This window comes from Protopterus annectens, chromosome 4.part0 (assembly GCF_019279795.1).
Source record: "Protopterus annectens isolate FY-2018-M chromosome 4.part0, PAN1.0, whole genome shotgun sequence".
NCBI classification, from domain to species: domain Eukaryota; kingdom Metazoa; phylum Chordata; order Ceratodontiformes; family Protopteridae; genus Protopterus; species Protopterus annectens.
The window spans coordinates 1,629,578,835-1,629,603,774 of NC_056733.1; the positions used below are offsets into that span (position 1 = coordinate 1,629,578,835).

General features: G+C 44.6%; 1 protein-coding gene across 1 annotated transcript in view; it reads left to right on the forward strand.

Moving 5' to 3' along the window:
• Positions 1-24,940, forward strand: part of G3BP1 (G3BP stress granule assembly factor 1) — a gene marked incomplete in the record, with an annotated part of 1,274,318 nt that overhangs the window by 620,130 nt on the left and 629,248 nt on the right. The window contains 1 exon segment of the mRNA XM_044069418.1: positions 3,039-3,140. Coding sequence (XP_043925353.1) covers positions 3,039-3,140 — 102 coding nt within the window.

The following is a 24,940-nucleotide window of genomic DNA, read 5'->3' on the forward strand; positions in this document are numbered from 1 at the left end:
GGTAATCACCAGAAGTTACCCCCCCCCCTCAGTGGACCTACTCACACAGCACAAGGGGACACAGATACACCCACAGTGGCAGCCTATGCACCTCTCCCTGTGGCGGATAGGATTCTGATTCCCTTCAGACACCTGTACAACGAGGACATGCTTTCAGTCATGCAGGAGGCCAGGAAACCCAACACAAGAAAATCTTCTCTCTCCAAATGGAAAAGGTTTTCCTTCTGGTGTCAAAAGACAAAAGGAGATGATGCCGGACAGCAACTTGCCTCTGATTTTGTCCTACCTGTGTGAACTCCTGAATACAGGTTTGTCATATTCGTCTTTAAAAGCACACCTGTCTGCCATTTCTGCCTGCCTGCCTGCCTTTGGACCCTCCGCTGGCATCCAGACTTACCAGCCGAACTCTTCCTTAAGGGGGTTCTGCACTTAAGACCTCCCAGGAAACCATCCCCTCCTCCCTGGGATCTTAATTATGTGTAGAAAAACTCACTGCCTCCCTTTGAACTGGCTGACAAGGCCGCCTTTAGTTTTGCACATGGAAAACGGTCCTTCTAGTAGCTTTGACATCAGCCAGGAGGGTCTCAGAGCTTCAAGCCCTGGACAGGGTCACCCTAAGGATGAACCCTTTCTTTCACCCCCAAAGTAGTCAACGACCTCTCCTCGAATCAGGTTATCCATCTGCCTACCTTCTTCCCTAACCCACAGGGACATAGTGAGAGAGTTCTTCATTCCCTAGATGTCCACAGACAACTCAGATTCTATTTGCATAAAACTAAACCTTTTCACAAATCAGACCAACTGTTTCTCTTTCCACCCCAGGGCTCTGGGGAAAGTTGTGGGCAAACTGACCATTTCAACCTGGATTGCCAAGGCTGTCTCCTTTTTGTTACACACACACCCTGGGAAGACACTTTCAGGCAATGTCAGGGCCCACTCCACAAGAGCTATGGTATCTTCTGGTGCCTTTTTCACAGGCCTGGACACTAACTCCCTTCTGGAAGCAGGCCACTTGGTCCTATGTGCACACCTTCACCAGACACTACGAACTGGACCATATTTCCAGAGCCAGGGCAGGTTTTGCCAGGGCTATCCTGCATGGATTCCTGCAGTCCTCTACCAGGCCACCCCACAACCTTTAGTGAGCTTTAGTATTCACCAACTAGTAGAATACTGCAACATTGGAATAGGACACAGGATAGTTGTGTAAAAACGTATAGCCATAGATGTCCTTTTCCATGTTGCAGTATTCCTTCCCTCCCCCCATCTTAGCCTTGCACTTTCTCTCCCTGGCTCCAGGACAGGCTATGTCCCTCCAGACTGGCTCCGTGTGGGGCTTTGTTTTATGTTCTGAGGGTTGGTGCATACAGACATCACCTGTAATGGACCACATACCTGCCTCCATGTCAGACGTCTGCACCAAGAGGGACTGGAAAAGCTTTGGAAACCTGGCCGGACAAGCTGATCAGAAGGGTAAACCCCCTAGTAGAATACTGCAACATGGAAGAGAACGACATCTATGGTTATGGTACGTTTTTACACAGCTTTCCTTTTTACCCCCAGCCATCCACCTACCATTTTAAAAATGTAATCAATTATCAAAACGCTACCCCCTCAGTATACAGGAAGAAGGCATGTTATTTTCAATTGTTACCATTTATACCCATAAAAATCTAGTTTTGTAGGTGTATTCCTTGTACACAAGCATTCTTTGTATATCCCTGTACTGTAAATGTTTACGCACATCAAAACAGTGTTGAGGTTTCCAAGAGACGCCCATAAAAAATGTAGTCATTTGAGTGCATTGATTATGCCTAGCTAACACCCTTGCTTCCAGCGATAAATGGTTTGGGGGGCAAAAATGACACATCAGCAGGCAAAGTGCCAAATTGGTTTCTTGGAAGATTATTGTTGGTAGCCATTACTTCATTCAGGAGGATTTCAGAAAATTGCTGGCACTAGTATGCAGAACTCCTTGCATGCTGTTTCTCAGAGATGAGGCCACTGGTAGGACAAGTTTGTTGTTCATATCAAAAGTAGTCTGCAGACTGTGTTTAAATAATCTCCCTCCCACTCAAAATCATCCTAGTAAAGGAGGGAAGCTCTCGCATGTCAGTGTAAGTGCATAGACAAAGTTGCTTTTTCAGAAGTAATTGAGATGGACCATATCTGGTTTTCTTAATGCTAGGCAAGAAAGAGGCCAATGTCTTGTCAAATCTTGTCAATGTCTAGCTGTGTTTGCATTCTGTAGTTAGCATGGAAAACATTGTAAATGACAGGTTACTGTGTTTTACAGGAAGGCTTCAGCTAGAAATATCTCCAAGGCAGCTACTTTGGCATCAATCTACATTAATTCTCAATATTATAAAATGGGTGTCATTACAGGATTAGTGTAGGTTTTGCTTTAGAAGGGCATGTTTATTTCCCCTGCCTAGGTCTAGCTAATTCCCATACTGTTTTATTACTCTTCCCACGCTTGGCTTGCTATTGCAGTACTAATCTATAGATGACTGTTAGTTAATAGCATACTCCACATAACATTGGATGGTTTAATAGAAAGGGTATTGGAAACCCCTTTTCTGAATCTCTCTACTTTAAATAACTGACAGTTTTTGGGAGACTACTGCATCCTCTCTGGAGGATTTCTCATTTCCAGCTTTTCTCTTTTCCCCTGGAATGGTTACCTACTTTCAACCTGCCTCCCAGCCTGTGTAAGTATGGTATGCCCAACTGATGATGGTATGAGATAGGTTGGCCTTGCAAGGAGAAGGTCCAAAAGCTGTAAGTTGAGCCAGATGGTTGGAGGTCTACCTGCAGTGCCATTCCTACACGTTAGGATCATGCACACTGCTACAGCATTGATCCTATGTCTCAAAACAGCTGTATTTACTGTAAGTGTACCCATGCAGCAGTACTTTTGTAGATAGCTTTACTTCTCACTAAAACTTGTTTTTATGAATTTTCAGGGTATGTCTACTAACTTCTCTGAAATTTAGGCATGTTGCATCCAATTTTGTAAAAGCAAATATTTTCTTTAGGCTTTTTCGTGGGCATCTGTCACAAGCAAAAATCTTCCTCCCAGCGGTGCCGTTCCTGTGTCTGGTATACCACCTCATGTTGTCAAAGCACAGATCTCACAGGTGAGGGATGTTTTACTTTTGTTTTATGTATTTATATTCACAGGACTGACCAGGATGCTTCTCATTTTTAAGAAGGTATCTTAATTTGCAGCATGATTGAGCTGGAATCCTTGAAATGTGCACATGTCAATGTAAGGGGGATGTTTTTCCTGGGTACTTTAACAGGCCTCAGTACTTGGTGCTCACCACTAGGTGGTAATGTAGTAAGCAGATTATGCAGCAATGCTTACCTAGAGTTACAAGCATGGGTAGGAGGGTGGGTGTGTTTTTTCCTGTATATTTTAAAATGTGTGCAATTAAAAGATTAAATATTGCATCTATTTTACCAGCTCTTCTGCTCAAATTCCGTGCTGATGACCTGTTTTGTTTCATTTTTGCCTACAGTTTTCTGTACAAAATTGTTTCACTTCATTACTTCTGTTGTGGAAACATGATCAGATAGACTGTTTGGGAGTCACATTGCTACCACATGGCAAAAAAAAATGTTTTTACAAGGAGTGAATAGTAGTTCAGGATTCCTTGTTCCTTTGCAGTGCTGGAAAGCAGTTTGAGTTGATACTGTTAATGAAAGTCAGATAATAGTTTGAAAGTGTGACGACCACCAGTAATGGTCACCAAAGGGTGTAAGACGCATACTGCTGCACCATGACTAAAGGCACATCAAGTGTTGAAGTGGTGGGTCTCATTCTAACATTGATGGCTTTAAAAACAGTTTGGCAGCTTAGAAAATACAGTAATTGCAGGCAGGGTCCCAGTGATGTTAATGGAGATATCCATTTATATTATTTGTTCATTCTGGCATTGATAGGCTGGGACATGGCCTCCCACTTTAGCCCATGTCTAAAGAACGCATGACTGACATTGTCCATACAAACTTGCATTCTGCTTACCCCCAAAAAGAGTTTTGTGTACCCAAACTTCGAGCCTAACTGAACGTGGCATCCTAGATGCTGCCAGGCTGAGTTGTTTCAGGATTTCATGTAGAGGAAGATATTTGCAGTCTTGCAATGTACAAGAAAACCCATCACTAAATTCTTTTGGGCCATATGGAACATGTTATGTAGTCCTATCTCGCCTACATTCTTACCCATGGGTTCGGAGCCGAATATCGGCTCCGACTCTGCCTATTTACTAGCTCAAAAGTCTCTGATTGGCTGGGCTAAGAGGGTATCCCATAGTACACTGCTTCGCATCCCCAGATCTCGTTTGCCGCTTGTAGAGCACGGACGTGGTCTCGCTTGGCTGTGGCTAAGTACTCTTTTTTTGAGTTATTTCTCTTCAGAAATTGGTTGCTTCATACTTCAAAAGCTATTTTAATAGCTATTCTTGCTGCAGTAGTTGTGTTTGTGTGTTTAGTAGTGTTTTTTGTGGTATCCCTAACAGTTCCCATGGGCTAGGCCCGTTTTAGTTAGAGGACCTAGTCCTCCCTTAGTGAGTAGTTAGTCAGTTTATTGTTTTTTCCTTTCTTGTATTTTCCTTTTGAGAACCATTTAAGTTAGAAGTTCTTTCTCTGTGTTCTCGTTGTTGGTTTAGAGCGTCGCTCTCTGTGGTACTGTCTAACTGGTGGGCTTCCCTCCCTTTTTTGGTAATTAACTGTGGTTTCGTTGTGTGCTTGTACCTGTTGGAAGTCGTTAATTCTTTGAATATATCTAAGGATCAAAAAGAACATAAGCCGTCTGGCTTTAAAAAGTGTTCAAAGTGCGGATATAAAATGTCCATCACGGATGGACACTCTGTGTTTATTGTCTTGGAGCCATCCATTTACAGGAGTAGTGTAGTTTTTGCCACACCTTCAGTCCTAGGGTGCTCCAAGAGAGGAAAAACAAATTGATTTTAAAGGGACTGCTTAAACCATCTTTCAAGGTGGCTATAGATTCGTCTCCCAGTCGAAATCTAAGTCCTCCAAGTCCAAGAAAAGGTCTCCGGCTCCATTAGCATCTTTGGAGCCTCCGGAGAAAATTACCATATTGGATACTGCTTCCTCAGCTCCACCGTCTTCGGGGCCGCAGGAGATTTCTGTATTGAGTGAATCAGCGTCCGCTCAGATTATTCTCAAACCTATTTGGAGCTGGTCGCCGAATGTCAGACATGGTTCACCAGATAAAAGGTCTCGGTCTCCATCCATCTTCTCTAAATCCTCCAGGCTTTCCGATTTGGATGTGGATAGGGTGGTGCAGAGGCTCCTGCAGTTGCTGGTGTTGGCTAAATTGTTTTCGGCTCCGAACCAGTCGGCTCCGGAGCCAGTTCCTATGGTTGTTTCATCGATTCCTCCTACGAGCACATCCTTGCTGTCGGAGCCGGTATGTTCCGCTTCGAGTGATGTTCCTGCACCGGCTCCGATACCCCCCCTGGGTTTATCGGTGCCGATCTCGGCCCCGACCATGTCGGTTCCGTCCACAGGGTTCGGGACTCTGGTCTCATTGGTCGGGCCCAAGGGGGATGCCTCGAGACATCTTTCGGTTCCGAGTCTTTCACTCGGTGCATCGGCTGGGGGGACCCCAGTCCCGATCATGGCTTTGGAGGCCGGTCAGTCCTCTGACTCGGGGGGGGGGGGGGGGCACCTTCGTGGCCATGTGCAGGGCGCTGGCCAGGTCGTCAGCTACGTCACTCGGGTCGGTCATTCTGTCCCCACCACTCCGGCGAGAGCTTCTGACACCCACCTATCCTTGGACAGCAGAGCACCAGGCCCTAAGGATACCCCCACAAGCGGTACCCCACTATGTTCATCGTGTTTCACTGTTGCAGTCATGACTGTAGGGTTCTCCCTTGCCGGCAGGCAGTGCTCGGTCGGCCAGAATCCCAAAGTCTGGGTCCGGCGTCGGCTGCTCAGCCATGCTCCCTGACGTCAGAGAGCCAGGAGTACAAAGCTGGCAGCCGACGCCATGTTCTCCAGTCTTTTTTGCCGTGCGGTGATAGCAGCTCGCAAGTGCCGGTCGGCTGACTTCTGACAATTTTTTCTAAACGTACTTCAGTCCGAAGACTTTCTTCTCCTACTCAAAGCTAAGTACCCCGTTGGGGAAACTTTTTCTTGCTCCAGTCCTATGTCAGAAAAAGTTAATTGTATTTCATGTGGGAAGCAAATACCTCATAAGGATTTTCATTCTTACTGTATTCCTTGTTTAGGCCCTGACCACGACGTAGCTAGTTGTCATTTTTGTGCTAGATTTAATCAACGTACAATTAAATGAAGGTACGATTTTGCATTTCATTACTTCGGTAGGCGTTTTAATTACAAAATGTCGTCGGACACGCTTCTGGCTACCGGAGTTCACAAACGACGCAAGGATAAAGACAGGCCTCCGAGGTCCAAATCAGACAATATTGTACAAGCAGAGCCAGCTTCAGGTTCGGCCGTCGTCAGTGAGGCACTTTTGCAGCCCCTGTCGTCGGCCATTTCGGAACCGATGGCCAAAACGGACTCCCACGAGGAGCCAACTAGGCCTTTAAATATTTCAGTTGCAGGACCTTCGGACAATGCTCCTTCGGATGGGTCCGGAGCCGCTGTGCAGGGTACCGGCTTCCGAAGGGGTTTTCAGGCCTACTCAGCTTCTGATAAAGGCAAAGGCAAAGACTCCCTCCAAATCAAAGACTACAGCCCAGGCCTCTTCTGATCCGGGACCCAAGTCTCAGAAACAGTTACTTAAGATGGCAGAGGACTTACTATGATTAGGGGTTCACATCCCCCTCCAGACAAAAGGCCAAGGCAGGAATTGCATTATGACTCCTCTTATCAGGCTTCTGTTTCTTCAGTTTCTTCTTCTGACCAGGATTATTCTTTCCCGCCTTATGAGGATTCTGATGCTGAGGAATCCATTCCTTCAGCTTCTCCCCCTGAGGATTTTTCTTTTGGGGAAACTTTACATGAAATGAGGGAACATTTTCACTGGGGAAGGACAGGAGTACTCGGAATCTAAGAAAAGACTTAGGGATTTTCTTCTTCCCCAACATAGACCCCTGGCTATCCCTCCTATTTTGGATATTGTGGATGATGCCTTTTCGGAGGCTAACTTAACTCCTGACTCTTTTCCTCCAGCTCCTGTTAAGCCAGACAGATATTATAGGGTTCCTGATTCCCACCAGTTTTTATACAAGAATCCTACTGCTGATCCTGAAACCATTTCTCAGGGCCCTAAGGGGGTTAAGGCCGCTTCTGCTAAAAACCCCATTCCCACTGAGAAGGATTCCAGATCTTTAGAAAGATGGGGCAAAAAAGTGTACACTTCTGCAACTTTATCTATTAGGGCTTTAAACTGTCAATTTCATATGCTGAAATATCAGCAATTTCTTCTGTCTGTTTTGAAACAAAAGCTAACTTCCATTTCCGCTTGTGCAGATAAGGAATTGCATGACTTAATGCATGCCACTGAACAAGTAGGGAAGCATGGTTTAAACTGTGGATGTTCTTCATCTCACATTGCTGCAGTCCTAACACTTGGGTAGTCCGCTGTCCCTCGGTCGGCCCGAATATCAGAGTATAAGGCTGACGTCGGTCAAGGCGCATTTGACTGACATCAGAACGTCAGGGTACAAATGCGCATGACCGACGTCATATCCTCAGTCTTTTTTGCCGCATGGTCCGATGCAGAAGCAGTGTTGCAAGTGCCGTTCTGAAATTTTTCGAATTCGGAGTTTCAGACCGAAGTCAGAGTTGGTTAAGTACCCCGTTGGGGAATATTTTGTTTTTCTTGCCTCAGTGGTTTACCGGATGTCAGAAAAAGTGAATAACTGTATTTCTTGTGGGAAACAGATACCGCATAGGGATTACCATAATTTGTGTATACCTTGTTTGGGACCTGAGCACGACGTTGTTGGGTGTCGCTTTTGTGCTAGGTTCAATAAACGCACTATTAAGCGAAGGTTAGATTGTGCCAGGTTGGTCTTTGGGAAGCGGTGCAATTACAATATGCCGTCGGATGCTCCGACGGCTTCCTCAAAGAAGCGCAAAGACAAGGCAGTCAAACCTAGGTTAGAGGAGTCGTCCATTCCGGACGCCGGTTCTTTAGAGACGTCAGTGGAACCGGTGGTTCTGACGGAGGCCTCTCTGGAGTCCCAGGGAGAAACTTTGATTTTACAGGATGTGGCCTCCCAGGAGGCAGGTCAGGCTGCAGGGGCTTCTCAGATAACTGTACTCCCTCCCTTCCTAAGGTGTCTAGGCCCTCTCTTTCTGTTTCCAAGGCTTCTCCTAGAGGCAGGTCTAGTTTAGCTTCTGTGGGTGTCACTCCTAGTTCTTCAGGTTCTGTGCCCAAGAAGCACATGCTTAAAATGGCAGAAGATTTAATTACTTTAATTAGAGGCTCTATGCCCCCTCCTGACAAGAGGCCTAGGATGGAACCAGTGTTGGGGGATTATGAACAGGCTTCGGATGTGTCTGAGTCTTCGGCTGAAGACTTGCAGGAGTATTCTCCTTATTCGGATTCTGATGTGGATGATTCTACTCCTTCTGCTTCTCCTCCTGAGGATTTTTCTTTTCAGAGACTCTTCATTCCATGAGAGAGCATTTTAAATGGGAAGGTCAGGACTTCTCTGATTCCAGGAAAAGGCTTAGGAATTTTTGTTTTACCCCAGCATAGGCCTTTGGCTATACCTCCTGTTCTGAATGTGGTGGAAGATGTGTTTGCAGAGGCTTCTCTTAATCCTGATTCTTTGCCTCCTGCGCCTGTTAAACCAGATAGGTATTACAGAGTGCCTGAAGCTCATAAGTATCTTTTTAAGAGTCCTAGGGCAGACCCAGAAACTGTTAGCCAGGGGCCTAAGGGTGTTAAGGCTTCTGTTGTCAAGAATCCGGTTCCTGCAGATAAAGAGGCCAGGGCCTTGGATAGATGGGGAAAGAAAGTTTATACTTCTTCCACTCTTGCCATGAGAGCTTTGAATTGCCAGTTTCACATGTTGAAATATCAGAATTATCTCCTTTCACAATTGAAGTCTAAGGTTGATGCTCTGGCGGAAGGTATTGATTGTAAAGAGACCCCAAAAGTTCCTCACCAAAAGGATAAAGGGACTCCAAAATCTGTCATATGCTGCCAGATTGAAGAAACTCCAGCTCTATTCAGTCGCATATCGTCTGCTCAGAGGTGACATGTGCCTGACATACAAGGCCATGTCCAACCCGGAATTAATGGACATGCTCCACCTCAAAAAATCCAAATCCACCAAAACCACTAGAGCAAGCGACTTAAACCTTAGCACGGATATAAATAGGACGTGCTGGAGGGATAGATTTATCACTCAGAGACTCCCTATGCTGTGGAATAAAATCCCGGTCCATGTGAGGCAGAGCACCTCGCTGACTCTGTTCAAGAGAAATCTAGACCTGTGGATGGGAAATCGTAGGTTTACCCCGGGAATCATCTCTGGGTCACTGCTGGACAGAGGCACAACAAACTAATGGGCACAGTATTTTTTCATATAAGGGGTGGCGTAAGCCACAATAATTTGGGCTAGGCTTATAAATGCCTTAGGGCAGATAGCCTAGTATAAACCTATGAACCTATGAACAAGATTTAGTGCATGTTTCTGAACAGGTGGGTAAGCATTCTTTGCAATGTGGTTTTGATGCTGTACAGGCCTCGTCTAGGGTGGCTGCCACTGGGTCAGTTCTTCGCAGGCATGCCTGGCTGAGGGATCAAAATTTATCTGACCATGTTAAAACAAGGATTTTGGATGCTCCTTTACAATCTGATGTCTTGTTTGGTTCTCCTGTTGAAGCAGTTTTAAAGAAAATGGAAGACAAGGCTAAGTCTATGCAGACTGTTAAAGATTTTTTGCAGGTTCAGCCTCCAAAGTTTAGTAGAAATTGGCCTACTAAGGGGTGGACGTATCCTTCTTATGATTCCCAGTCTAGGGGTAGATCTAGACGTGGCAGGGGCAGAGGTCAGGGCTCTTTCAGGCCTAGAACAGGGAGTTCTCCTGCACAGTCTTGGTGAGGGCAGGGGTCAGTCCTTTCGTAAACAGACCCAATGACCTACCTTTTCAGCTTCCAGAACCTTCTCGCCTGGCAGCACCTTTGGGAGGAAGGTTGGCACTTTTCAAAGAAAATTGGAGTATAATTACCCAAGACAGATGGGTATTGGATATCATACACCACGGTTACAGGTTTTATTTCCATACCTTGCCTCCTTTCAAAGGCATGCCAGACATTCCTCCTCAACAAAGAATAGAGGCTCACAAGCAAATTTCTCTGTTACTCCAAATAGGGGCCATACAGCCGGTTCCTATGCCAGAAAGGGGCCTAGGATTTTATTCTCGCCTGTTCCTAGTACCAAAAAAGGGGAACACGTGGAGACCAATTTTGGTTTTATCTATCCTCAACACTTATCTGGACATTCCCAAGTTCAAAATGTTGACGTTACAACAGCTTTTACCTCTACTGGGCAAGGATCACTGGATGGTAACTTTGGATCTCAAGGAGGCTTACCTCCATGTTCCTATCAGACTAAGTTGCAGGAAGTATCTGCGTTTTCGGACTGGAACTTCTCACTATCAGTTCTCTGCATTGCCCTTTGGCTTATCTGCTGCGCCCAGAGTATTCACGAAAGTTCTGGCTCCAGTGATAGCTTTCTTCAGGCTAAAAGGGATACAAATCTATCCTTATTTGGACGCTTGCCTGATTCTGGCTCAAGGAAGGACGAGCTTCTTCATCATTTGGATTATGTGATAGCAGTGCTAAGATGCCTGGGGTATTCTGTGAACGAAATAAAGTCCAGTCTAGTACCCTCTCAAGACATGTGCTTTCTGGGTGTGAGACTGAATACAGCATCCCAGATGGCCTTTTAACCCCGGACAAACAAAAGAATCTTTCCCTTTACTTCCATCAACTATCTCTTCAGTCCGGGCTGACTGCAAGGACAGTCCTTCAAGCCTTAGGGTTCATGGCATCTTGTATTCTGGTGCTTCCCAATGCCAAACTGCATATGAGGAAGCTGCAATGGTATCTCAAAATGTATGGACACAGCACTGCCAGGATCTGGACACTGTCATTCAAATAATACCTTGCATTCAAAAGGAATTTTTGTGGTGGGCTCAGGAATGTCACCTAAACAAGGGACTCTCTGTGATCCGCCAGAGGCGAGTCAGATTTTAACGACAGATGCCTCAGACAAAGCGTGAGGAGCTCATCTAAATGGAAAGTGGATACAAGTCAAGTGGCCTGTCAGACTACAGCATCTACATATCAACTTGAAGGAGATGTTAGCAGTCCAGTTTGCATTAATAGCTTTCAAGGATTTACTTCTTCCAGGGCAGGTGTTGATTCTAACAGACAACACAACTGTCATGTGGTACATCAACAAGCAGGGGAACACATTCTTATCCTCTATGCAGGCAAGCAATGATTTTGTGGGAGACTGCTCTCAGTTTACAACTAAGTCTTCCGGCAAGGTTTCTGCCGGGAGCACAGAACTCCTTAGCAGATGTGTTAAGCAGACAAACCATGGATCCCCACGAGTGGAAACTGGATCTTCATGTATTTCAGAAATTGACAGTGTCATGGGGAACTCCAGACATAGATCTGTTCGCTTCTCCACTAAACCACCAGCTGCCAAAGTTTTGCACGAAGAGGTTTCATCCCACAGCTTGGAAAGTGGATGCTCTTTCTTTCAGTTGGAAAAATCTTCATGTGTATGCCTTTCCACCTCTGCCTCTCCTCCCAAAGGTACTTCTGAAGGTCAGACAGGACAAGCCAAGGATGATTTTGATAGCTCCAGATTGGCCTCGACAGCACTGGTACCCATTACTGAGAAGTCTAGTACGGAAGCCTCCATGGCCTTTGCCTTTGATTCCACACCTGTTGTCCCAGGAGGACAGTCATTTGCTCAATGTCATACTTCACTCTCTTCACCTAACAGCCTGGCATATTCTGTTTTGAACCATAGAGGGTCTCATCTTCCACAACAAGTTTTGAATGTGATTTTGGAAGCTAGAAGGCCTAGTACAAGGAAAGTGTACGCAGATAAATGGAAGAAATTTTTGTTTTGGAGTGCAGCAAAGGATTTGGATGTTTCTGAGCCTAATGTAAGTGTGGCTCTTCAATATCTTACTGAGTTATTGGACAAAGGTTTGTCCTTCTCTTCTATTAAGATTCATGCTGCAGCAATTTCAGCTCACTACGACTGTGACCCACCATTGTTTTCTCATCCTTTGTTCAAGCAATTTCTTAGAGGGGCAAAGAATATAAGACCCCCACGAAGAGCTCCTACTCCTGCTTGGGATCTCAATTTTGTGTTGGAGAAACTCACTCTACAACCTTTTGAGCCTGCAGCTACTGCTGAGTTGAAATATTTGTCATGGAAGACTGCTTTTTTGTTAGGCATTACCTCTGCAAGAAGGATTTCTGAATTGCAGGCCCTTATGGCAGTTGAGCCTTTCTTAATTTTCCATAAGGATAGGGTATCTTTACGTACTAATCCTTCCTTTATGCCTAAAGTGGTTTCTAGTGTGGCTTTAAACCAAACTATTCATTTGCCTACTTTTTATGCAAATCCCCAAAATAAAGGGGAAAAGATTTTGCACACTTTAGATGTACACAGGCAGTTGCGATATTATTTGGACAGAACTAAAGGGTTCAGGCAATCTCAGCAGTTATTAGTTTCTTTTGCTTTGTGTTCTCAGGGCAAGCCCGTGTCAAAACAAACTATTTCTAAGTGGATTGGGTTTTGCATTGCTTTCTGTTATTCCCATCATGGCAAAGAGATTCCAGCTGGGATTAGGCCTCATTCCACTAGGGCTACTGCCACTTCAACAGCTTTTTTATGGGGGGTGGCAACTAAGGATATTTTGGAGGCAGCTACTTGGAGTTCAGTGCATACTTTCTCTAGGCATTACCACCTTCCACTGTACTCTAAATCCAGGGCTGGTTTTGCCACTGCTGTTTTGCAGGGCATTTTGGCAGCTCCTGCTTCATTATAGTTTAGCCATCCTCCCTTACCTCTGCTTTGGGATTCTACCCAAGTGTTAGGACTGCAGCAATGTGAGATGAAGAACATAGTACAGTTTTGTACCTACCATAAATGTAGATGTTCGAAGATCCACATTGCTGCAGTCCAATTTACCCTCCCTCCTTCCCCTCTGTAGTTTGAGGCGGTTGTGTGGGCTGGGTTTTCAATCTGAGGTATGTTGTATATGTTGTTTATATTGTACATATTTTTAGTGTTAGGTTGGTTGATTGTTTGGTTGTTGTCTATGGGTTTTGACCTTTCTTTTTAGGGTCTTCTGACATCTGGGGCAAGAAAAGACTGAGGATATGACGTCGGTCATGCGCATTTGTACCCTGACGTTCTGATGTCAGTCAAATGCGCCTTGACCGACGTCAGCCTTATACTCTGATATTCGGGCCGACCGAGGGATAGCGGACTACCCAAGTGTTAGGACTGCAGCAATGTGGATCTTCGAACATCTACATTTATGGTAGGTACAAAACTGTACTTTTTGATGCCTTAGAGGCTTCTTGTAGGGCTGCTGCCTCTCGCACAGTCATTAGAAGGCATGCTTGGTTAAAGGAACAAAATTTGCCATTTCAAGTCAAAGCTAAGTTATTGGATACTCCTGTTCGGCATAATGTTTTGTTTGGATCTAAGGTTGAAGAGGTGATAAAGAAGATGGAGGACAAGGCAAAATCCATGCAAATGGTTAAGGATTTCTTACAAGTACAGCCACCCAGATTTAGTAGGAATTGGCCTACTAAAAATTGGTCCTTTCCCAATTCAGACAGGCCTCAGAGGGGTAGATAAAGATGCTCCCGAGGAAGGCCCCAAATGCAAGCCTCTTATAGACCAAGACAGTGGACTGCTTCCACCCGTAGGGGAGGAGAGGACAGGTCGCAAGCTCATAGAAAACAGGCTGAATTGACTCCCTCCATTGGGCTGCAGGAACTTCCTGCCTGGAAGCCCCTCTCGGAGGAAATCTTTCTCTCTTTCACCTAAATTGGACACACATAACCCAAGACAAGTGGGTTCTGGATGTGGTTTCAAGAGGTTACAAATTCCATTTTCATATCCTACCAAGACCAAGCGGATGGCCGGATCTACCAAAACATCAATGGTTAGAGGCTTTAAACCAGGTGGAAGCCCTCTTGGCTATGAAAGCCATAGAACTGGTTCCACTTTCAGAAATGGGACAAGGTTTTTACTCAAGGCTCTTTCTAGTCCCCAGAAAGCAAAATTCATGGAGACCCATTCTGGATCTGTCAGTCTTGAACACTTTTCTCGAGATACCAAAATTCAAGATGCTTACTCTACAGCAGCTACTTCCAATGCTGTCCAAGAATGCATGGATGGTAACTTTGGATTTAAAGGAGGCTTATTTGCACATTCCCATCAGGCAGGAGTGCAGAAAATACCTCAGGTTCAAGGCCGGATCGAGGCATTATCAATTCTCTGCGCTGCCCTTTGGATTGTCTACTGCGCCCAGCGTCTTCACCAAATGCCTGGCTCCAGTAGTAGCTTATTGCAGACTCAAGGGAATTCAAATTTACCCTTATCAGGACGACTGTCTTGTTCAGGCAGACAGCAAGGATGTCTTACTCCAGCATCTAGAATTTGTTCAGAACCTTCTCAAGTTCCTGGGATTCACTGTAAACATAAAAAAGTCAAATTTGACACCCTCACAACAGATAACTTTTCTGGGTGCTCTTCTAAACACAACAACCCAGATGGCATTTCTGACATCCGAAAAACAATTACAGCTGGCTTCAACTTTCAAAACCTTGGCATCATTGACTCTGCTATCTGCAAGGAAATTCCTGCAGGCTTTGGGTTACATGGCCTCCTGCATCCTTCTCGTACCTTATGCAAGACTACATATGAGGAAAATACAGTGGTACCTAAAAAGTGTATTGTCTCAGCATTGCCACAGTTTAGACATTACAGATCACCATCCTGCCTTGTCTTCAAAAGGAATTCCTTTGGTGGTCCAAGGCATGTACTCAAAACATAGGGAAAGCCTTCAGTCTGCCTCCAGCCAGTCAGATACTAACCACGGACGCCTCAGATTATGCATGGGGAGCCCATTTGCAGGGCAACTGTCTGCAGGGCCTTTGGACAAAGGATCAGAAGCACCTGCATATCAATTTAAAGGAAATGTTAGCCGTTCAGAGTGCTCTATTGGCCTTCAGGAATCTTCTTCAACCAGGACAACTATTGATATGGACAGACAACACCACAGTTATGTGGTACATAAACAAGCAAGGGGGATCACATTCCTATCCCCTCTGCAGACTAGCCATGAATCTATGGAACACAACTCTAGCTTACAAACTGGACCTTCAAGCTCAGTTTCTACCAGGGAGGCAAAACATCCTGGCAGACAGTCTGAGCAGAAACTTGTCAGACCCACATGAATGGATGCTGGACACCGAAATATTCAAGATGATTACAGCAGTTTGGGGATGTCCTCACGTAGACCTCTTTGCATCCCACCTCAATCATCAACTACAGATTTTTTGCACAAGGACATTCCACAAACTAGCTTGGAAAGTGGATGCACTATCATTCAGTTGGAGAAACCTCTCGGGATATGCCTTCCCGCCTCTACCTCTTCTTCCACGGGTGTTATTAAAGATCAAACAGGACAAGCCCAAGATGATAATTTTACTGGCCCCAAATTGGCCTCAACAGTTTTGGTACCCAACACTGAAAAACCTTTCTCTGGAGCCCCCTTGGGTTTTACCTCCGACTCCGAATCTTCTGTCCCAACTCCAGGGTCAAGTTCTGCATTCCCATGTCAAAACTCTCAGCTTGGCTGCCTGGTTAATCCAGGGTCTATGATTCATTCTCTCTTACCCAAGCAGGTTATGGATGTCATTTTAGAAGCCAGACGTCCTAGCACTAGAAAATCTTATGCAGGAAAATGGAAAAGATTTTGCACCTGGATGCAGGCTCAGGATTCGGATCCTCTTATTCCTAACATTCCTCTGATTTTACTTTACCTGACAGACCTCTTACATAAGGGTCTCTCTTTTTCTTCCATAAAGATACATGCCTCTGCTATTTCTGCTCATTATAATACCAGACCCTCCTATCTTTTACCACCAGCTCATGAGACAGTTTCTCAGAGGAGCTAAGAACTTAAGGCCCCCTAGATCTCCACCCATTCCTGCTTGGGATTTCAGCTATGTTTTAGAAAAACTCACCTTACCTCCCTTTGAGCCTGCTGCCACATCTGACATCAAGTTTTTATCTTGGAAGACAGCCATCCTGTTAGCTCTGACCTCTGCCAGGAGAGTTTCAGAGTTGCAAGCTCTCATGGCTGTGGAACCTTATATTATTTTTCACCAAGACAGGGTGTCTTTAAGGACTAATCCTACTTTCATGCCTAAGGTGGTTTCCAAAGTGGCATTAAATCAAACTATGCACCTGCCAACTTTTTTCCCAGTCCTCAAAATAGGGGGGAAAGGATCTTGCATTCCTTGGATATACACAGACAACTTCGTTTTTACCTGGACAGAACCAAGGACATCAGAAAATCAGAGCAATTGTTTGTTTCTTATGCTTCAAGTTCCCAAGGTAAGGCCATTTCAAAACAGACCATTTCTAAATGAATTGCTCATTGAATCAGATTTTGTTATTCACACCATGGAAAGCAAATCCCAGGGAGTATACGGACTCACTCTACCAGAGCTGCTGCCACTTCAGCTGCCTTCCTCAGGGGAGTTCCTACCAAAGACATTTTGGAAGCTGCAACTTGGAGTTCAGTGCATACTTTTTCTAAGCACTACAATCTACCTCTCTACTCTGTCTAGGGCAGGCTTTGCTTCTGCAGTCTTGCAGGGCCTTTTAGCCGCCCCCTCTACTTTATGACCACCTCCCTTTTATTCTGCTTTGGGATTCAACCCTACAGTCATGACTGCAACAGTGAAACACGATGAACATAGTACAGTTGTGTACACTTACCATAAATGTAGATGTTCGAGTGTCTTCACTGTTGCAGTCTGGGTTACCCTCCCTCCTGTCCCCTCTTATTTTTTCTTTTGTGTGGTTCCCTTCTTCACCCTTCTTCTGAGGTGTATTTGCAAAGGGTATGGGATTTTACTCATTTTGGAACCCCTGACATCTGGGGCAAGAAAAACTGGAGAACATGGCGTCGGCTGCCAGCTTTGTACTCCTGGTGCTCTGACGTCAGGGAGCATGGCTGAGCAGCCAACGCCGGACCCAGACTTTGGGATTCTGGCCGACCGAGGACTGCCTGCCGGCAAGGGAGAACCCTACAGTCATGACTGCAACAGTGAAGACACTCTAACATCTACATTTATGGTAAGTGTACACAACTGTACTTTCTGAAGGTCCCTCAGAGCCTGTGCCTGAGGAACCTCCCAGAAAGAAATTGTGCAAGAGGAAGCACATATACTCCCAGGACGAGTCTCTCACTTCCGATACTGACCTCGAGGAATCTGAAGGGTCCCACAAGTCTTCCTGTGATGATGTTTCCTTCTCCGATATCCTGGAGATACTGAAACAGGAGACTGGCCTTCCAAGACCCTTTCTGAGGAGGAGTTGGTATTCCTTAAGGCCTTTGGCGCTCAACCTTCTGACTCCTGGGTGTCTCCACCCTTCGATGAACTTCTTGACCTTATTTGTCGAAGGGTGTGGGAAAACCTTGATTCTGTGGAGCCAGTACCTTGGCGCCCCAACAAATTCCTCGGCCCCCCCCCCCCCAGGGAAAAGAATTTCTGACATAGGGAGTCCCGGTAGATGCCATGGTGGTGGCGGCAGCCACCCAGAAGGAAGTTGCAGAGTCTTCCTCTTTGGTCCATCCTCCTAACAATGAGTCTGACTATGGACCGGTACAGGAAGTGTAACTTGTCTTCAGCCACCTTCATTTTAAGGTCGCTGAACTACTTATTTCATTTCACTCTGCTCCAGAGAGATCTCCTTAAGGAGTTAGGAGATACTCTTGCGGGTAACATACCTGAAGCGGTGGCTCAGACGGTCAACGCACAGGTTTCTACCCTCAACTTCATCGCAGACTCGTCCATGCGACTCATTTCGTATGCGGCCGAGGGAGCGAGTAGAGCGGCCAGCTCAGGTGTAGCCCTTAGAAGGCAAGCCTGGCTGTGCCTGTGTCACTTTGTGGAGGCCTTCAAGTCTTCCTTCACTGATGCCCCATTTGATGGTTCCTCCTTGTTTGGGACCAAAGTGAGACACCCTCACCAGGTGCGAGCAAGAGGGAAAGACCCTGTCTGCTTTAGGGGACCGTTTTTCCCCTTCTGTCTAGGCCTTACCCCAAGGCTCAGTGAGGGGGAAAGATGTGGTTCAAGAAATCAGAGGTTTTTTCCTGCTGCACAGGGTGAAACCCCCTCCCGAGGCAGGGGGGAGTTATTCAGGTAGACGTCGCCGCAGAGGGGGCCCCCGCAATTCTGGGGACCGCGACTCCTTTCGTGGCTCCCCATACTCACTCCTGTGGGTGTGCCTGACTGTGCTTATCTGGAGCCAGTCGGGGGTCGAATTTCCTTGTATCCGGAAGCCTGGGAAAACATCACCCAGGACCGATGGGTATTAAGGATAATTTCCAGAGGTTACACCATTCCATTCTGTTCAGTACCCCGTCCCATCAGAAGGATCGCAGACGTTCCACCCAGTCAAAGGGATCAAGCAGCCTCAGAGGTATCTCAGCTGCTAGAAAAAGGAGTCATCCAACCAGTCCCCTCAGACCAGATCGGATTAGGGACTTACTCAAGATTCTTTTTCGTGCCGAAAAGAACAGGGGACCCGAGACCCATACTAGATCTCAGTCAACTCAACCATTACGTACACAAGTCCAAATTCCATATGGTCACCCTACAATCTATTCTCCCATTGTTGGGAAAGGAAGTATGGATGTGCTCCATCGACCTGAAGGATGCTTACTATCATATCAAAATGGACAGGGCATCCAGGTGTCATCTGCGCTTCCGTCTGGGAGCCAGACATTTCCAGTTTTGAGCCCTGCCCTTTGGTCTCACCACAGCCCCCAGGGTGTTCACCAAGTTTATGGCAGTGGTGATGGCTCACTTGAGACGTCAAGGATTGCAGGTGTTTCCGTACCTGGACGACTGACTCCTCACCGCCCCCACCAGGCATCTACTAATTCAGACCAGGGACGCTACTATCAGTCTGTGTCACCAATTATGCATTATGGTAAACTGGAAAAAATCTGCCTTGTTGCCCTTACATCGTGTCAGTTTTATAGGAGCAGAGCTGGGCACCATTCAAATGCGAGTGTTCCTACCACAAGAAAGGATCACAGGGTTGCAACAACAAATTCGCATGACATGCGAAGGCAAGACTGATTCTTCAACTCCTAGGGACCATGGCAGCTACGATCATGTTGGTTCTGTTAGCGAGACTACACATGAGAATTCTGCAATGGCTTCTCTTTGACAATGGTCTCTCCAAAGACTTCCGCTATCCCATCCAATCCTATTGACAGACAAATGCAAGCAGGACCTCCGCGGGTGGCTGTGCACCAACAACTTGAACGTATGAAAACCTTTTGTTCCACCCGTCCCGGTGGCCACAGTGACTACGGATGCCTCCCAGATTGGGGGGGGGGGCATTATCTCGCCAGGATGGTCCAAGGCACGTGGCAGGAGCACGAGATACATTTGCACATAAACGTCCTAGAGATGAGAGCAGCGCTTCTTGCGTTGCAGGCACTTCAAGAAGTCCTCTCTCTAGGGACTATTGCGATACACTCAGACGACATGTCAGTAGTGTGGTATCTCAACATGCAAGGAGGAACCCGATCTTACCCACTATGCAGGGAGACCATGCGCGTGTGGCATTGGGCAATAGCTTCCCAACGGTTTCAAGTGGCAACGCACATCCCGGGGAAGACCAGTTAAGTAAGGCGATTCTTATGCCCTACAAGTGGTCCCTGAATCGTCTGGTGGCAGAGCGAATCTTCAGCAGATGGGGTCAACCTTGCTGCTACCTTTTTGCCTGCCCCCTCAACGTGAAATGCAGCAACTTCTTCTCGCTGATCCTCCCACCGGGGGAATCACCCAGGGAGCTTTAGCTCACAGTTGGCCCTCCGGGCTGCTTTATGCTTTCCCACCGTTTCCCCTTCTCTTGAGGGTGATTTAGAAAGTGCAATCCTTGGGAAGCAGGATGATTCTGATTGCCCCACACTGGCCTCGTCAAGTATGGTTCCCTTTCCTTCAACCCTACCTTGTGGATACTCTCTGGATTCTGGAACCCCTTCCAGACTTACTGACACACATGTTGGAACAGTTCCACCCCTCTCTGAGGACACTCCGGCTGACAGCCTGGCTACTTCCATCCTTAGTCAGATGGCATAATTTTTCACCAGACGTAGTACATATTTTGTCGTCCTCTCATAAACCATCCACTAGAAAGATCTACTTTAGCAAATGGAAAAGATTCTCCATTTGGGCTCATTCCAGAGGCATCAATCCATACATGGCTTCAATTGACTCTGTTTTGGAATTTTTGTCTATATTTTTCTATCAGGGGTCTGCTTCAGCCACCATCATAGTTCAGCTGGCAGCTATATCTAACTTCCACGTGGCCAATGAACCTATCCTGATGGCACGCAGACTATGTAAGGCATTCCTTAAAGGTACCCTATTGCTTCGTCCCCCAGTATCACAACCTGTTATGCCCTGGGACCTCACTCTTCAACCCTTCGAGCCGGCTACTTGCGACTTAGTTTCTAATATGGAAAACAGCCTTTTTAATAGCTATCACTTCAGCGAGGAAGGTCTCCGAAATCCGAGCCCTTTCCATCAAGCCCTCATATTTGATCTTCCATAAAGATAGAGTCTCCCTTAGACCAAACCTGTCATTCTTTCCCAAAGTGGCTTCTCTGTCTAATATTAATCAGTCTATTGAGCTGCCAGTTTTCTTCCCCAATTTTTCCAACAAGGCAGAATTCTGATTTCACCAACTAGATGTACATAGACAGTTGCGCTTCTATTTTCATCGTACAAAAGAGATTCGGAAATCTGACCAACTCTTTGTCTCCTCTTCCGAAAGCCGGCTTGGTTCTCCGGTATCCAAGGTCACGCTCTCTAGATGGATAGCCAGCTGTATTTCCTTCATGTATCACACAGTAGGTAAAACTCTGCACTTTCCACCTAAAGCCCACTCCACAAGAGCTGTTTCCACATCTACAGCCTATCAGGCTAGATTGTCAATGGATGATATATGTGCTGCGGCCACTTGGGCTTCTCCTCACGCCTTTGTGTCTCATTACAAATTGGACGTGGTTTCCAGGGGCAGATCTTAATTTGGCTCCACGGTTCTCAGGAGTATTTTCCTATGAACCACCCGGGTTGTAGGTGCTAGGGACGCTGTTCCATGGGTAAGAATGTAGGCGAGGTAGGACTACATAACATCATGAAGTTATGTACTCACCATAACGTTATGTAGTCCATCTCGCCTCACATTCTTACTTAACCTCCCGCCTTCCCCCTACCTGGAGGATTTGAAAGTAATATTTTATCATGCAGAGTCCCTTTGATTAATTTGTTTGGATATTTAGTATGTATGGATGCGTGTTATGTATGCAATAACTGAGTTGTTTGCAGCAAACTAGATCTGGGGATGCGAACCAGTGTACTATGGGATACCCTCTTAGCTCAGCCAATCAGAGACTTTTGAGCTAGTAAATAAGCTGAGTCGGAGCCGCTGTTCGGCTCCGAACCCATGGGTAAGAAGAATGTGAGGCGAGATGGACTACATACATCGAACGTTATGGTGAGTACATAATTTCTTGTTTCTTCTCATGGCACAGAACATAATGGTGTCCTTTAGAATCAGAAGTATTAAAAACTTTTCAGAAAGTTCAAAATGAAATGCTCTCTGCCTTGATTAAATTTACCTGTCTGTTTCCCCAGTAAGCCATTCCTTATTGGGTCACTTTTACTGAAGCGGTTCCTCAGAGTTTCTGCTCTTCAGACCTCTTGACAATTGTTGACACCCCACTGAGACTTCAACTTTGTACTAGAGAAGTTAACTGTGGTGCTCCTGAGTACCCTTTGAAAACAAAAACCACTGACAAACTAAAAAACAACAAAGGCAAGGGTTTTCTCCAAAAAAAACTTTTATGACAAATAGTGCTTTCGAACACTTCTGATAAGTGAACAACTTCAGACAAAAAACTGGTTACATATATATATAAGAAACTCCCTCTATGACATCATCATTCCCATTTAATTTTAAAGATACCATGCTAGTAAAACATTAAAAGCTAGTATAAACATACATATAAATATAATAAATAAAAAGATGTGTATCAAATCTTATAAGATAATCACAAATACATATAAGTAGGTACACAATTTGATATGAATTAATTATTACCTCTCTTAAAGATTTCTTTTTCAATATACATTTAATACAGCAAAAATCATTTAGTCCTCGATAAAAGCATTAAGTCTAAGTTGCCAATAAAGTTCTCTCCCTTCTAACAATAAATGCCATGGCCCTCCTCGGGATGCCTTCTTGACCTGATCAATTACAAAAAAAAAAAAATGATGACCATCATTTTCCAAAACGTGTTTTGCCAAAGCATTATTCAGGTTCTGTTTTAAAATACTATATTGGTGTTCATAAATCCATTGTCTAAAATGTCTCTCGGTTTTACCGACATAAAAACCAGGGCACATGTGGTATTTAGCAACATAGACAACCCCAGAACTATCACAATTAAATTTCCCCTTTATTTTGTAGTTGCTGTTAGTAAAAGAAAATTAACTAATAACAGCTATAAATTTACAAACATTACATCTCCCACATTTCCACATGCCTGCGTTAAAAGGAGGGCAACAATGTTTATTCTCAAGGACAGTTTTTAAATTCCCACCTCTTCTAAAAATAATTCCCATTTTGTTGGGTATTCTAGAACGAATAAAGGAATTCTCCATTAAAGTGGGCCAATATTTCCCAATAATATCCGTCACTGAATAGGCATCCAAGGAGAAAGTGGTGGAAAATTTTAGAGGGAAGGGCTCCAAATCACTAGTATTCAATGGTTGGTTACTGTCTAAATATTCAACAGTAACAGTAATAGTCCCTAAAGCATTAAGGATGGGACTAAACCATCCATTGTTCCTCTTATTAATGATCTCGATCATAATTTCATCCACAAGGGCAACAGGGTAGTCTCTTTTAATGAACATGTTCTTCAAGGTCTCGCATTCAACAATAAAATGTGTCTAGGCTAACCATTCTTGTAGCCCTCGCCATTTGTCCCTTTACTACACCTTTCTTCACACGAAAGGGATAGGAACTGCTGAAATTTAAGAATGAATCTGAGTAGGTTGGTTTGCGATAGATCTGTGCCAAATACCTATTATGAGTTGGATCTTTTTTTACTAAAACCTCTAAATAGGAAATCATTTCAGTATTAAATTCAAAGGTAAACTTCAAAAGTGGTGTAGAGCTAGACACAAAATCCACCAAAGTTACAGCTGTCTCATAACTGCCATCTAGAATAATGAAAATGTCATCCAAAAACTGAGTGTACCAGACCACCTTCTCTTTGATCAAGTCAAATTCAAAAAGGGTCTCTTTCTCCCAGTATGCCATGACACAATTGGCAAAGCTCTCCTCACAGGGGGGAGAGCCCATGGCAACACCAGTCTTTTGGAGATGGTATTCCCCATTAAAGATGAGAAAATTGTTAGATAAAACTATGTCCAAAAGATATTCAGTTAAATGAATTTCATCACTCTGGGCACCTTTATAAAGTAAAAATTCCCTGACCCAACTAATACCAAGGGCCTGAGGTATCAGAGTACAAATCTTTGGCATCAATAGTTAAAAGATGAAAATTCTCATTAAAGGCAACATTAACCAAGGAACCCAGAAAATCCCACGAATCACGGCAGATCTGTTTTTCAGTACTCAAATATTTTTTTCAATTTAAGGTCCACACATTTTGCACACCCATAAGTTACGCAATTTCTTCCATCCACACTAGGGCGAAAAGGGGGATTTTTCCAAGTCCTTGTGGATTTTTAGTAATCCAAATATGACAGGAGTAACTGGGGATATTATATTAAGATAGTTAAGCATATCAACACCAGTCCTGCCTTCTATAAACAATTTCTTTAATAAGGAACTGCACCCTTCGAATGGCTACATTAAATTCATTGAGAGACACTTTTTGATATGTATCAGAACTTAAAATCTGCAAAAGTCTATTGTCATAATCAATGTTTTCCATAAAAATTAACCCACCACCTTTATCGGGTTTTAGGACACGTATACTTTGTGATTTTAACAAATTAATAGCATCATATTCAGAAAATGATGGTTATCATTGTTTTGTTTTTTGTAATTGATCGGGTCAAGAAGGGATCCCGAGGAGGGCCATGGCATTTATTGTTAGAAGGAAGAGAACTTTTTGGCAACTTAGACTTAATGCTTTTGTTTACCTAGGACTAAATGATTTTTGCTGTATTAAATGTATATTGAAAAAGAAATCTTTAGAGAGGTAATTAATTCATATCAAATTGTGTACCCAGTTGTATGTATTTGTGATTATCTTACCAGATTTGATGCAAATAATTTTTATTTATTATATTTATATGTATATTTATGCTAGCTTTTAATGTTTTACTAGCATGGTATCTTTAAATTTTAATGGGAGTGATGATGTCATAGAGGGAGTTTCTTATTTATATATATATATATATATATATATGTGTGTGTGTGTGTGTGTAACCATTTGTAACTAGTTTTTTGTCTGAAGAAGTTCACTTAACAGAAGTGTTCGAAAGCGCTAACTTTATTTGTCATAAAAGGTTTTTTGGAATAAATCCTTGCCTTTGTTGCTCTTGAGTACCTTGCTGTTCAATGTCA